This window comes from Lipophrys pholis, assembly GCF_963383615.2.
Source record: "Lipophrys pholis genome assembly, chromosome: 13".
In the NCBI taxonomy this organism is placed as follows: domain Eukaryota; kingdom Metazoa; phylum Chordata; class Actinopteri; order Blenniiformes; family Blenniidae; genus Lipophrys; species Lipophrys pholis.
Window position 1 is genome coordinate 8,039,622 of NC_137632.1, and position 14,556 is coordinate 8,054,177.

The 14,556-nt window shown below is 44.4% G+C and overlaps 1 protein-coding gene across 1 annotated transcript in view; it reads left to right on the plus strand.

Annotated features, from left to right (window-relative positions):
• Positions 1-1,926, plus strand: part of cwc22 (CWC22 spliceosome associated protein homolog) — a 15,914-nt gene extending 13,988 nt beyond the window's left edge. Inside the window, exons 18-20 of the mRNA XM_080478365.1 lie at positions 1-30; positions 839-1,014; positions 1,094-1,926. The exon at positions 1-30 is cut by the window's left edge and continues 72 nt beyond it. Of these exons, the coding sequence (XP_080334491.1) occupies positions 1-30; positions 839-1,014; positions 1,094-1,674 (787 nt within the window). The 3' untranslated portion in view covers positions 1,675-1,926. The remainder of the gene's footprint in view (positions 31-838; positions 1,015-1,093) is intronic.
• The last annotated feature ends 12,630 nt before the right edge of the window (positions 1,927-14,556 follow it).

Here is a 14,556-nt window from a genome sequence, read left to right on the forward strand (position 1 = left end):
CTTCACATCCATCGGACTGGGAGGACTAACGTAAGCAACACCAACATTCTGTAAACACGCAGCCGCGCTGACGTCTGCTCATCATCGTTTCAGGACTCTTTCTACCCGTCAGTTTGCAGCGTCTGACCAATCACACACACGAAGAAACCCTGCAGAGCAATCTACAGATTTCTGAAGGAGCAATTATTCCCTGAGAATATGAAGAATTAGAACGCATCCAGCAGGCTCAAATAATTTAACGCGTGACTTCGTGAGATTATACAATATTAATTCATCAGACAATATTAAACGGCACGGCACTGTGATCACTCACTTTCACTTTATGACAGCAGAAACATTTCAGGGCAAACTTCCTCACTGCTCCTCTTTTACTTTACATTTTACATCCAGTTGTTTTGAGGCTGAGTTTCCCCTGTGGGGGTGTGTTCTGTGTTGAAATATTAGTTCATCATCATGACGACAGAACATAACCTGCTCCGGAGCAGGTCAGATATTCAGAGTAAGTCACCACGGTGATTTATCCCGGTGAGGAGTGAGCGAGTGTCGCAGTACAGAAAACCCAGGGTTAATCCTCGAAGTTACCTCGATAAGAGAAAATCCATTTGTCGTAGTACAAGCCTCAGGACTTGTCTACAAAGGGAACGTAAACGAAAACCACATGTTCAAAGGAGTCAGATGTCTGATCATCAGAGGCCAATGATTGGCAGCGTTCGGGTTTTTGCCTTAATGTGTTTCTGGTCTTCAGCATCGACATTGTTCATTCCCAGGATGAGACTCAGGTTATCCAGAGAAATTACATTCAACATAAATAACCTGACGTTTCCTCTCTGTGCCTCAGAGATGAGCTGAGGGAACACTTGAAGAACGCACCAAAGATGATTATGACCCAGAACCAGGAGGTTGAATCTTCTGACACCTCTTCGTCATCGTCGTCCTCGTCTTCATCGGACTCCTCGTCCTCGGACTCCTCCAGTGAGTCGGACTCCTCCGACTCCTCCTCCTCCAGCAGCTCAGGTACATTCTGGCATTCAGGTGCATTATCGGAATGTCTTTCATGGTTTGAATCTTATTCTGATTTCTGTTGGTCCTCCAGACTCCGACAACAAACACAGGAAGAAGAAGAAGAGGAAAGAAAGTGTGGAGAAGAAGAAGAAAGAGAAGGACAGGAGGAAGAAGAAAGGGAAGCAGTCCGATAAGAGGCGCAAAAATGATGACGATGAAAGCGACGATGAGAACCGGGCGAGGAAGGACAAGAGACCCCGTGCACGAGAGGTGGAGGAGCGTGCACGTGATGGCGTCCGGCGGGGCCAACGAGACAAGGGATCCGAAGAGGAGGAGGAGGGGAGACGAAAAATGGACAGACAAAGGGACAGTGGGCGGGAGAGAGAAAGAGACCAAGGGAGGGAGCGGGCGAGAGAGAGGGAGACTGAGGAGAAGAGAGAGAGGGAGACTGAGGAGAAGAGAGAGAGGGAGACTGAGGAGAAGAGAGAGAGGGACAGAGACCGAGAGGGGGGGAGGGGCCAAGACCAACGGAGGGACAGGGAGCGAGTGAGGGAGAGAGAAACCGAGGAGAAGAGAGAGAGGGAGGTGGAGAAGCACAGGGACAGAGACCGCGATCAAGAGAGGAACAAAGAGAACCGAGACAGGAATAGAGAGGAGAAGAGGAGGAGATGAAGGTCTCCATTCTTCAACAAGCAGTGACGGACTGTTGATGACAACTCCTGCCTCCCCCAATCCCTTTTTACTTCACCCTCTCATCTCTCTTTACCTCCTCTCATGGTCCAAGCACCGCCCATTCATCCCTTGCTCTCCCTCTGCGTAATGGCTCCGGAGGCCTCGTCTCTCCATCTGTGTTTTTTTCTATTGTTGAATTTTGCTGTCAAGGAGTTAAAAACATTAAAAATTGCTTTAGATGTTTTTAAACCGCTTTCTGTTTTTCATTACCTTGACTCATGGCCACCTCTAATTCCTTTGGTGCTTGAATACAGAAGTGCTGTGAACTGCTGAGATCATTGTCTTGAGACGAGAATAGAGAATAGATCTGATGTCACTCTGCTGTTCGTGTTGAGCTGAACTTCTGCCAGCATGTCTGACGGTCTCTGTGCCGACCATGAAGTGGTTTCCAAAGTCGGCAATAAGCTTTGTGTTTACCGTCATTTCCAGACTATTGAGCGAACCTGAATATAAGCCGCACCCAGACAATTTAAAAAGAAAGGTCTGAGTTAAGTGATGCACCTGAACACATCACCCATGTATTGCCAGCACGAAGCTTGTTAATCTTTAAAAATCCATTAATGAGCCGTTGTAGCTTGTAGTCCAAACATTACGATAATCCAAGTTGCTGGTATCAATGTGGTTCCTCGCTAAATAGATCCACTCAAATTCAAAGGACTGGAGAAATATGAGCAATTAGTTTGTGAGAAAAACATTTAGTCTTGCATTTTGCACATCGGCCCAGGACTGATTTGAGCCCCGCCCACTGAACACCCCCGTTGAGCTGCTTGAATGAAGCCCCTGTTGTTTCCTTTCACATGTGCAAATACAATTTGATAACTTCAGAGGAGGAAAGGCCTTGTTGCCCCTTGGTGATGTCTGGTGTCTAACCTCAGAGCTTCTATATCCATTCATTGATGCGGAGTCCTTTTACTGCATGATTAGAACACAGAACTGGACACGTCACACCCAGAGACACTGGTGATCGAGGAGTGGAGCCACCTTCACATCTCACACTAATCACTGACTGGATCAATCTGCATTTAAATATAGAAATTTGCTTGATAATTATAGCATCAAAAAGAGGGATTCAAATCCTCAGTGAAATGTTTTTTTTGAAAAAAAATTTTTTTTAAACCGCCAGAAAGCAAGTGACATATTTTAGCTTCACCTTTTCTTTTTTTCATGCCATCATTCATCTCCACAAAAGTCCATTTCATAGATACACAGGAATAGTTTTTACTCTTTCATTCCATGTTTCCTTTGAGTCGTCCTCTTGTGATCCCTCTGAGAGGTTGTGAAGGAGTCATTTATATTCGCCATATTAATCCCTGATCTTCTAAAGTCTTCAGCTTAAGGAGGAATACAACAATACAACACTGCAAAGCCCGTCGCACATTTACTGTGACTCAAATCTAGTAATGCAAACTGCACTATTGTCCTACTTTTCCTTGTTTTCCAACTCGTCTGAACAATTTCCAACATCGATAGATGCACATATGTTTTTCCCTTTTTTGAAGACAACATCAATTCTCTCCTGGCGTATATGAGCTGTTTTCATTTAGTTGTGCTTCACACATGTAGGCATAAATAAAGTCAGAATCTCTCCAGACGATGATGATCACATCCATACATACTTCTTATTTGCACTCTAAATGTCCAAATCGTTTATGAAGCCGTCTTGTCGCCAACGCCTGATTCATGGATGTTAATGAGCCTAAAGCAACGTGCAGAGGCCTGGAATGATCAGAATCTGTTCGATCTTCCCACAGAGGTTCATCATCTGGAGTATGTTTAGATCGTCTCAACATTTGACTTAGAGAGGAAAGCTCAGCCGTATCACGATGTGCGACGCATTCGGTGGTTGTGATCATTGTAAATTCAGCTGAAGGCGTCGGGCTCAAATCTGTAGACCAACATTTAGAAAGAAAACCGTTGAGGATGGATGGATGCCGACTGCAGGAAGCTCAGATTATGTTTCTAGCTTCGGGGTGACAGCTGTCACTGCGGCTATGACACATTCATTTATGACTGCATGCAGACGTGTCTAAGCAGTGATGATTGTGTAGAAGCTCCGTCACTGTTCGTCTGGTTCAGAAACAAAATCACTGTTGGATACTGCAGATGGAAAGAGTGCAGGCTTATTGCAGCGTTAGTCGGTTACTGTGCTTAAAAGCAATTTGTTGTGAGATCTTCACTTTATTTGGTATATTTTATATTCTACCACGTGACCAGTAAATTTTCTGAGTGTCTGAGTAAGACACCAACACCAAGCATCTCGGAATTCTGTGTGACGAGCTGCTGCTATTAGTGTGTGTATGGATGGTTTAAATGTGATGGATCACAGAGATCCAGTTGAGATCTTCAGAAACCCCCCCCCCTAAACCACTCAACTTTATTTGCTGTCTTTTGAGGTCTAAATGACTTGGTAGTGTGTGACATAACCTGAGTAAACTTTAACATTCAGGATATTCCCAGGTGTGCCAGTATTGTGTGCAAAGTCTCTATCAATTGAAATATATGTTAAGTGGTGTCTTGGAAATCAGCGAAATCTGGACCTACTTATGAATTTAAAAAAGAACATTAGGAAGCCTGGGCAGGACTCGAAGAGATAGCAAAAAAAAAAAAAGAACATTTGGCCATCTGAGTCTTTGGATTAAAGAAAGAGACTGAATTATCTGACAGAAAGGGAGAGAATGTAACTCTACACAGTAACACTTCAGCCGGGGCACAAGTTATTCTCACTGCTGCCTGATTACCTTCGTTTTCAGCTGAAATCTATTTATTCAATATAATCAACAGCTGACCCATTGCTGTTGTTTGTGATCGAACTTCTACGTCTACGTTTGCTCCGCTGGGAAGAACAGTGGTGAACAATAAACTGCTTTATCTCACTTATTACTGAAAATCGCTGGAGCTGATCCCTTCTGACTATGTGTGAACACACACACACACACACACACACACACACAAATCCACTGGGACCCAGGAGCGGCAAGGAACTCTGGGTAACCACAGCAAGGGGGGGTGTTAATAAAATATTTTTGGGGCTAAACAGTGACAGAGAATGCATCTTGTCTCCATATAGTTCAGTGTGTCAAAACTCTTCCAGGGTGTATTTCTGTTAGTTAGATCCAACGCCAGAATTTCCTTTCTAATAGCCCAAGAACAAAGTCAACCTTGTGAGAGTCTGTGATCTGTTGAAATGTGAGCATTGTCTCTATTTGGCTTCTCCATTCTCCAAATTTAATTTCTGACTGTGCCCCATTAAATTCTGATACCCAAGGTCCACCCATGAAAAAAGGCAACAAGTAATTTGTGATAAAAACGCATTTATTAACGAGTCAATAAAATGCTAAAATGTTCAACGTTTTTTTTTTTTTTTTTTAAATATTGAAATGCTAAAATAAACTACTATAACTATGTGGGTCTACTCTTCAGAGGGAATACTCTGCTCCCACAGTGAGCTCCGCTCCTGAAGAGTGATCCGCTCCTGGTCTTGGAGTGTGCTCCACTGCGGGGACACGGTCTGAGGATCCAGTCAGGCCATCAGTGCATTAACCAGAACATAGGTCTTCACGTGAGTCACACGGACTAAGAATGCCACCAACAAAAACAGAGGAGCACTTCCCTGAGAGGAGGGGGATTGACAAACTCCCCCCCCCCCCTCCGCTGCGCTACTCCACAGGGCGTCCTCCCGCCTCCTAACCCCAACCCTCATTTTTCTGCTTTCCAGAGATAAGGATCTACTATAGTGGGCATGTGATGGTTCATGCAAAACAAAACTGGACACAGGTACGAATACAGTAACCTCAACATTAGTAGACGGCCAGCCAGTCCCTCTGGAAGCCCACCCAGACCGCCCTACGAAATGCCCTCAGGTCTCAAACCCAGAGGACTCGTGAATCCACTGAACCTACTAGGAGGAGGCGTGTGTCTCACAAATGATTCCACATGTGTCTGTTTAGCATCACGCAGTTTTACAACAACCAAGTTTTGGCTCCTGAACTCACTGACGATGTGATGATGACTCCGACCTTTGTCAGTTTCCATTCCTCTCCGTCTTGAAGAACTCGACCATACTGACCATCGTCAGTTGAAAACAACAGGCACTGATAAAAGCTGCAGCGATGGAAGCTCACAGCGGTGAGGACAGACTTTGTTACAGCGTTGTAGATGAACTTCAACGGTTGTGAGTAAACTCGGGAGCAGCTGGTCACTTGCATTGTCCTCAGGGTTCGTCTCAAACACGACACTGATCAGAGACGAGGACGAGTCACATACTGGGGGCGATGAGCGACGGCACTGCGCCCTCCTGCTGCAGACCTGGGACATCGCAGTGCTGCAGCTCCAATTAAAGCCTGCAGGGGGACACGTGGACCGCTCAACGCTTTTCACACCAAACTCAACCAAATCAAACCTTCAGCAATACATGTGCAGACTTGTGAATCAATAACATGATGAAGTGTCACAAACACGTTTCCATGGTGACAAAATGTTAGCGTGGCGTCCGACTGTCTCCCAGGATCTGATCAGTTTGATGAATGACTCACCTGACGGCCTGCTTGAGCTTCATACCAGTCAGCCTTCTGGAGCTTGATGATTTCTGGGACCTGTGCGTCGCCATTTGTACCCTGACCATGAGGTCCCGTTCAGTTTCTTTTCTGTCCACCATCCATGCCCCAGCTGTCCCCCGTCAACCTCTGTCAGACCTCCTTCCCCCCCAAATTTTCTGTCTTTAGTCAGCCCTGTTAGCCTTTCACCTTCCAGTCCATCCACCATCAATCTCGTCATACCTGCGGTCTTGTCATCTCACTGTCGATGTTCAGGACGTCCAGGTGAAAATAGGTCTTTGGATTCAACAGCTCCAGGTCAGCATTTAGGCTCAGGCAAATTTTAACAGAAGCATCGATTGGCTTGAAAACTTTGGAGAGAAATAAATGAAAAGAATGGAGTGAATCTGATGTTAGAACGATGGCGGGAGAACGTAGCTGGAGTTGACTGTCAGCTGTCTGTGAGACTCGAGTCTGGACAAGAGGCTGACTCACTGTACTCATGCTGAGGCAGGTCCTCGTTCTTAATGGTAATGCCACCCTTTAGCTGCTGCTGCAGGACGAAACCAGAAGATGACAGAGTGAGCGGCCACAAAAGGTTGCTCATCTTTTAACTGATTGAAACTCACCACTATGTTTTGCCATGAGTGTTCAGAGAAGATTGGACTGTTGACGTTGCTGCTCTCTCTGGTTGGCCTCCTGTTGGTAGCGCCCCTCCTTGTCTGCGCCATTCTCAGTGGCTGAAGAAAGGAGCAGAGGGCGAGCTGAACTCTACAGCACACAGGAAACACCATGGAGGCTCACTATGGAGGCTCACTATGGAGGCTCACCATGGAGGCTCACTATGGAGGCTCACTATGGAGGCTCATAGGAGGAGTGTGAGTGTGGAGGAGCGAGGAGTTGTGTGGAGTCATCTTGAGTGGGCTGGACCAATAACATATTGATACAATAACCTTTAAATTAACACTAAGTTTTGCTTTGTTGTGCTACACAGTGTACGTGATAAAACTGTCTATAATTTTGCTGATTAGAAACTGGTGTGTCTTAACCAGCAGTAGATATTTGGGAGACATGTGATCCAACACGGATTTCGAGTCAGTAGCCTGGGAGTTGTTGAGCTTAAATAAAGTTTTTTTCATAAATATGTGAAGATTATTAAAAACGACCATTAAACTTTAATGTAAAGGTTCACTGATCACTCCATAGTAAATGTCGAATGGGCTCTTCATTGTTCCAAATTCAAGTTCCTCTGTGAGAGGTGTCATGAAACACTGAGGCTTTGAATGAGCAAGCTGTGCTGTTAAGATGCACAAAACCCGGCGTGTGCTGTTCACAAAGACGATCATCTGTGGGCAATAAAAAGACGTAAACTGTCCGCAAGATCCTCAAACAACCACAACGATCAGGCTCCGGTCGAGCTGCAGAGGCTCCTGACGCTCGCAGCAGGCGGAGCGGGGCCATAGACCTACAGAACTCAGTTGTATTGACGTTCATGAGCAGGAGTCTACCACTTCTAAATTTCTATATGCTCCGTGTCTTATTCTGGTGTGTTCGGTGACACACAGCGCCCCTAAAGGCCTGGCATGTGTACTACATGACCTGAAGCCTCGTGTTGAGCCTTATTCACGTGTGGACGGATTTTATTTTTTAGAACCTTGGGGAGGAAAAGGATCATTTTGGCTCATGTGGATGTGGCCTAAAATAATATAATTTATCCCCAAAAGCTCAATAACCGCAATGGTTTATTCTAACCTCCAAAAAAATGGCGCCCACCTTAAGCCCAACTTCCAGAATTGTTTAATATCTTTAAAAAAACGAAAGCAGCACAAACGATTGGAAGTATTTTCACTGAGTTTTGCGTGGGGTGGGGCCAGGCCAGCTTCAGCCAGCGCAGGTTTGTGGATGGACTCTGGTCTCCTGCGAGCAACTCCCCAGCTCCCGAGCTCACCTTCACAGAACGTGGTGGTTCATTCGGGACCGGGTCCACGTTCTCCAAGTAGTCCCCGAAGTATCTGTTCACCAGAACGCTGAGAAGACCTCTGGACGCTCCGGGAGACCGCAGGCGTGAGCCCTCCGCCCCTCCTATAGCTCGATCAGTCACAATAAAAACTGCATTCGCGCACAGTTACACCACTCTGCGCGCGCGGTGCCTTTTGGCACGCTCACTAATAATTTTTTTTTTTTGATAAACTCAACGATATTTCAGGAAAATTGCAAAAAATTACGGAAGCCCTGAAAGGACATGGTTGATTATTTTGCCCCTCCGTTTTTTCCATGATAACGAGATAATTTCAGTGGTTTTCTCGACATTTAGAGTTATTTTTCATGAAGAAAATACAGCCAGTTCTGTAAAAATCAGGTTTATTGCAACAAAAAGTTCATGGAACACGAGGAGACGGCAGGGGACACGAGGACGACGAGACGAGAGGAGCGACGAGATGACAAGAGGCTTGATGACGAGAAGACGAGACGTGTTGACGAGATGATCCAACAAGGACAACAGAGGGAGAGGAGTTTAAATACACAAGGAAGGGGTGGACACAAGTGGAACATTGGTTAAATGAAAACACGAGGTGAGAAACACAGAGGCAGACACAGAGACCTGACAAAGATATGATGCATGGAAATCAAAAAGTATTCGTCCAGTGACTGTACTGTACGACTGTGGTAATTAGCCTCCTGCAGGTACCTGCACCTCTACTGGAGCGCCTCTACTGGAGTAACGCCATCCGCGGTTTAAACTAAAGTGCCTGTTTACATCGCGTATTACGTTAAAGCAGTCAGAGGGCCGACGGGAGCTTCACGGTGCGTTCAGGTACACCTCAGTTGCAAGCATAAATCACATCAACAGTACTGTACAGGCGTATTGTAACAAAAATTCATCGAAAATATAATTGTTTTCAGCAAACTGCACCAAACCCCAGGTACCTCTGTGCCAATTTTCAACTGGATTCACTGTAGCATTTTCTCACAATTACAGAAATAAAATGCACCCCAGGTGGTTGTAATAATTTAAGCCTGTGATTTTCAGAACTTGTGTTGAGGGTCACATGAAAAAGCACTCTTGAAAAAAGTAAGTAAAAGCAACTATCTAATTATTTACTCACTGAGAGAGACAGAGACAGAAACACAGGGAGAGATTTCCGGTTTGCTAAATCCTCCACTCTTCTTGTCGCAGTATTTATCCGACAGCGGCAGTTGCTTAAAGGTGCGTTTACACATTGGCACGATGAGTTCCTGAGTTGATTCCTGCCACATTCCTGACATTGTTAATGTGACATAATGCATCTGAAGATAGTTCTTAAATGGGCCTAACATTCCTGGAACATTTTTTTGGCTGTGAATAAATATTCTAGAATATCAAGAATCACCTGCATTGGTGGAGTCTGTAACTGAGCGTGTGGATTTGTTGATGTGTTATACAGCGTGACAGCATTCACTCCCTGCAGCATCCTCCTCTCTGATCAACTCCATGGAATTTCTCTGGATGCTGAGCGATCTGGAGTGTGTGAACTGTTCAGTAGTTGTTGTAACATACTGTGTTAAGTTCGTACTGCCCACTAGATGGTGCCCTATGTACATGTTATACTGTTGGTAAAATCCTGCGAGAGTGTATGGCCGTTTTCCAATACCTGTACTTGTCTATACTTGTCCTCTCGTGTACCCGTGAAACGTCATCAGTGGGAGACCAAGTACTGTTCCAATTCTTAGACCGTTTCTCACCGAGTACACATGGAATACCCGGATGTATCCTCGCTCCGCCCACTTTTTCGAGGATACATCGAAACGGACTTGTGTAGGTACCAGATCTGTCCGGGCTACCAGATCGGTCCGGGGCGGAGTTCGTCAAGAGATGCCAGAGGGGAAAACCAAGATGGCGGTGTTGCGGGCGCCGCCATATTTGTTTCTGGGTCGCCGCCATCTTGAAATGGTGCTATGCGGAAGCATGGACGGAAATGACACTAAATGACGCACCGGAAGGGACGCATTTTGAAGCCGACCCACAGGAAGTGACGTAACCACAGAACATGCAGGAAGTTACGTACACGAAAGCCGACCCACCGGAAGTGACGTGCTTGACCAAACACGCAGGAAGTGACGTGCTTGACCAAACACGCAGGAAGTTACGTAGACGACACGCACATGCAGGAAGTGACGTGGCGGGACCCACTCGCCGTCAATGAAATCGGCGCTGCGTTGTTCAAACGCACATTTGTTGTTTCCACACACGTGTACTTGAAGCTCAACAGAGTAAAGGATTGTCTTCTGTTAAGGTAAACAATTGCTTTCTTGTCTATGTAGAAAATATCAGCCTGCACTAATAAGAATGAAATGGTAGCTGTAGTTATATCAGTATTAATGAGAGTAGGAATAGTTTTATAGTTATGTTAGGAGCAATGCACGTAAGATCAGCTGGAAGTTTATGTTGCTCTTTCTATCTTTGTTCCATGTGTTGGTTTATTAAAAACGTGTAATTTATTGCCACAAGAAAACTTGCTAAAATAAAGGTATGTTGAAAAGCTGTTTGTTGAAATGAAAAGAAATGGCAAAAGGACCTTCTCCCTCCTTCAACCGCATCACTCAGGCCTCCAGCATGGAGCCAGACACAAACAAACATATGTTGTTCCAGAATATCTGAGTGTAAGAGCAGTCCCAAAACAAATGGGTGATTGATTCTTCAGTGTTATGACAGAAAGAGCAGAGGATCTACATTCAGGCGATATTTTGAAATAACACTGTTTACAGGGTATTTCCTGGGCAGTAGCCAAACACAGTTCCACTCTATGTCCAGGCGGCGGCTTGTATAGATCTTACAGCAGTTCAGAGGAGGAAAACAAGACAAAAACCTTTAAAAATCCATCAACAATGTGCTATATGGCCCTGATATCAGTAAAGAAAATACATAACTTTTGGGTAAAATGATGAGAAATGTTCTGAAACTGCGACGAAAGATGACTTTGTTTGAGTGGTGAGAGCAAGACCATAGTGGAAATCTATAAACACTGCATCAACATTGACATTGACAATGTTCCAGAAGATGCTTCATGCAACATGCTACAGACGATTAGTTGATAGAAAGCTGTTGGATTCCGCTGAGAACCATACAAGAGAGCCTCCATATGTTAATGAAACACACAGAGGTGAAAATGCTGAAACTCCGAGAAGAAACTCTGGTCCAAGACGGGTCTACCTATTGTTTCATCTGGTCCTGGTCTGGTTGGGTCTACCTATTGTTTCATCTGGTCCTGGTCTGGTTGGGTCTACCTATTGTTTCCTCTGGTCCTGGTCTGGTTGGGTCTACCTATTGCTGAGAAGAAAGTTCATCACTATGGTGAAAGAGCATTGATGCTTCAAACTCCAGGTAATGGAACTGAAATACCAAGGTTGTCTTTGAGAAGACAGGAACATCACACTGCGGTCATTAAGAGCCCTGGTACTGATGTGGCAGTCGTTGCTTTAAGTCTGGAGAAAGATCTACCATGTCGGCTGTACTTTCACACAGGAGTTTCTAACAAAACAAGAATCGTTGACTTAAGCCAATTTGACCTCACTGCATTTACAAATCTGAGTAGAAGCTTTTATCTGGACCAGGCCGCCTTTGAAGTACTATACAAATATGTGTGCCACCTGTACGTCCAGTCATCTGCTGAAAATATGAACAATGCAAGATACAGAGCATTCTGCATGGCATCTTCAGCTTTGTCAGAACTATCCATGCCTCCCAGCATGTGACGCTCTACACCAGGGGTGTCAAACTCAGATCCTCGTGGGCCGCAGCCCTGCACGTTTTCAATGTCTCCCTCCCCTGAATGTCCTGATGGTTCATCACCACATTCAGCACAAAGCCAGATAACGAGCTGCTCATTGCAATCAGCTGTGTTGAAGCTGGGAGACATGCAAAACGTGCAGGGCTGCGGCCCTCGAGGCCTGGAGTTCGACACGTGTGCTCTACACCAACACTGCAAAAGGACAATCTACCAAGCAGCAATAATGAATCGTTGTCTGAAAAGTATCATGTGTTCACCCTCACCCATAAGTAGTGGATGGCACATTGAGGGTGGGGAGTTAACAGGGACCTGGAGGACTACAAGTCCTGCTCCTCAAGGTGTGTTGCAGTTCGTCCACTGCACCTGCCAGCAAGTCAAATGTGATCCAGACAGATGTTCATGTATGTCAACAAGACTGATTGATAGGGTGCCAGCACTGTGAATGTTCTGAAGGAACCAGAAGATATAGTGACATGAGATGATATTTCTGACAGTGATGGAGATGAACCATGAAACATCCTGTAGAAACAGTAGACATAAAAGCCTATGAGGTCTATTAAAAAAACATGAACTGTAAAGTGACAAAAGCATCTATTGTTAAAAGAAGAATGAAACTGTGCCACTGTAAACACTGTAAATAACAAACAATGCTGTTACAGTGATGTGTGTGTTTGTGTGGCAAAGTTCTCCATGGTTCATATATGACATTAGTTGAAGAAGCGTTTTTCCACAAATGTGCAAGGTTTCATGGTCTACATTCACATTTCATGGTAATAATTCCTCAAGACTTTTCTAAAGTGTTATCATAAATATATATGTGAATCAAGTATCACAGAAACTTTGTTTTTTAAACTTATACTTGTATAATAAGTATAATTCTTCTGACACATATTTAACTGCTTTGGATTTCCTGCTGGGGGGTCCAGGATCCAAGGGGAATTGATCTTTTTTTTTTTCTTTACACAAATCACAGTTGAAATCCCCTCCTGGGATTATTCTGCCTTTACTTCCTTTGTCATCGTCACTGAAATGTCTTTAAACAATGTGGGCATGTGGGCAGGGCGGCATGGGGCTCGGTTGGTAGAGTGCTCGTCTCCCAATTGGAAAGTAGCAACTTCAATAATATAAAATATAGCGATTAACAATAGTGCAGAGTTTCTTGTCATTGAATTCAAAATAGGTAATAAAGTTTTTCTCTTCAATATTAACTTCACGTGTTGTTTTGTACAGAATATAGTTCTCCGGTTCTTTTCAAAATGTAATACTGTATGAGTAACCATAAACTGTTCCTGAGTGATCGCGTGACGTCAGACCGGAAACAGGAAAGCGAGGAGCGGAGCAAACGCGAGTGGAGTTCGAGGATCCCAAGAAGGAAGTGGCCATATTTCATGTACTACAGCCTCCCATCAAAGGGTGGCGCTGTGGTGGTGATTCAGAACAAAATGGCGGAACAATATGGCGGCGATCTCTAGGGAGCCGCCATATTGTCGGCCATTTTGGATTCCCCACTGGCAGCCTCTCAAAAAATCTGAAATATTAGCGTCATTGTTTAACAGAGTGTAGTTTTAAGAATGTTTTGGGCGAGAATATAGTTGTTTAAAATGTTGTTATGAGGTTGATATTTCAAGAACATGCCCACTTAAACATTTGTTCTGAGGTTTTCATGAGATCTAAATGTTTTAGTGTAAATCTAACAGTGTTCATGTACATTTAAATTTGCTGCTGAGGGGAAAGATCATGTTTAAAGCTATTTAACTTGACTGAGAGGTGAAGGTACTACTGGCCATAGTGTTTTGTCTCAATTGCACTAAAGTGTTCTACCAATTATACTGAAGGTCCTACTGGTTCTACCGGAGGTTCTACTGGAGGTTCTACTGGAGGATGCTGTGGATTCAAACTAACACCATGCACTATTTGAATCCAGGGCTACTGAGGAACCTGTAGCCTGATCCAGTGGAGAAGAGGAACTCCTCCAGATGAGGATGGGAGTGAGAATTGTTTTTGATGCTGGAATTATTACATGTATATATTTTAATCATACATGTGTTAATAACTTATTGAATTGGTAGTGGGTCATTCTTTTTGTTTTATGTCCTCCTCATAGACCTCATAGTTGTTGAAATTCACCCGAGACAATTTCTTCTTTAAAGCAACATTACATTGTTTATCAAATAAAACAGAGAAATGTTAAGTTCTATATTTTACAGTCATATACAATCATTTACAGTCTGTTGATCTCTCTGTCTCTATCCATCGGTCTCCATATATTTACACATGAGTAGAGAACATGACTACAGGTGGAGAGCTTCCTGTCTAGATGTAGTTCTGCTCTCTGAGGTCTGCAGGTCGTTCTTCAGGAGCAGGTAGTGAGGCACTGAGTCTCGCTCGCACATCACTTCCTGCCAGGTCCCTCTGGGCGCCCTCATTGTCACCTGGTCAATGTACACATCAATAAACCTCATATATTACAGACTGGTTTTTAACGACAGGTATATCCAGGAAATATTCTACCTTGGTGACAT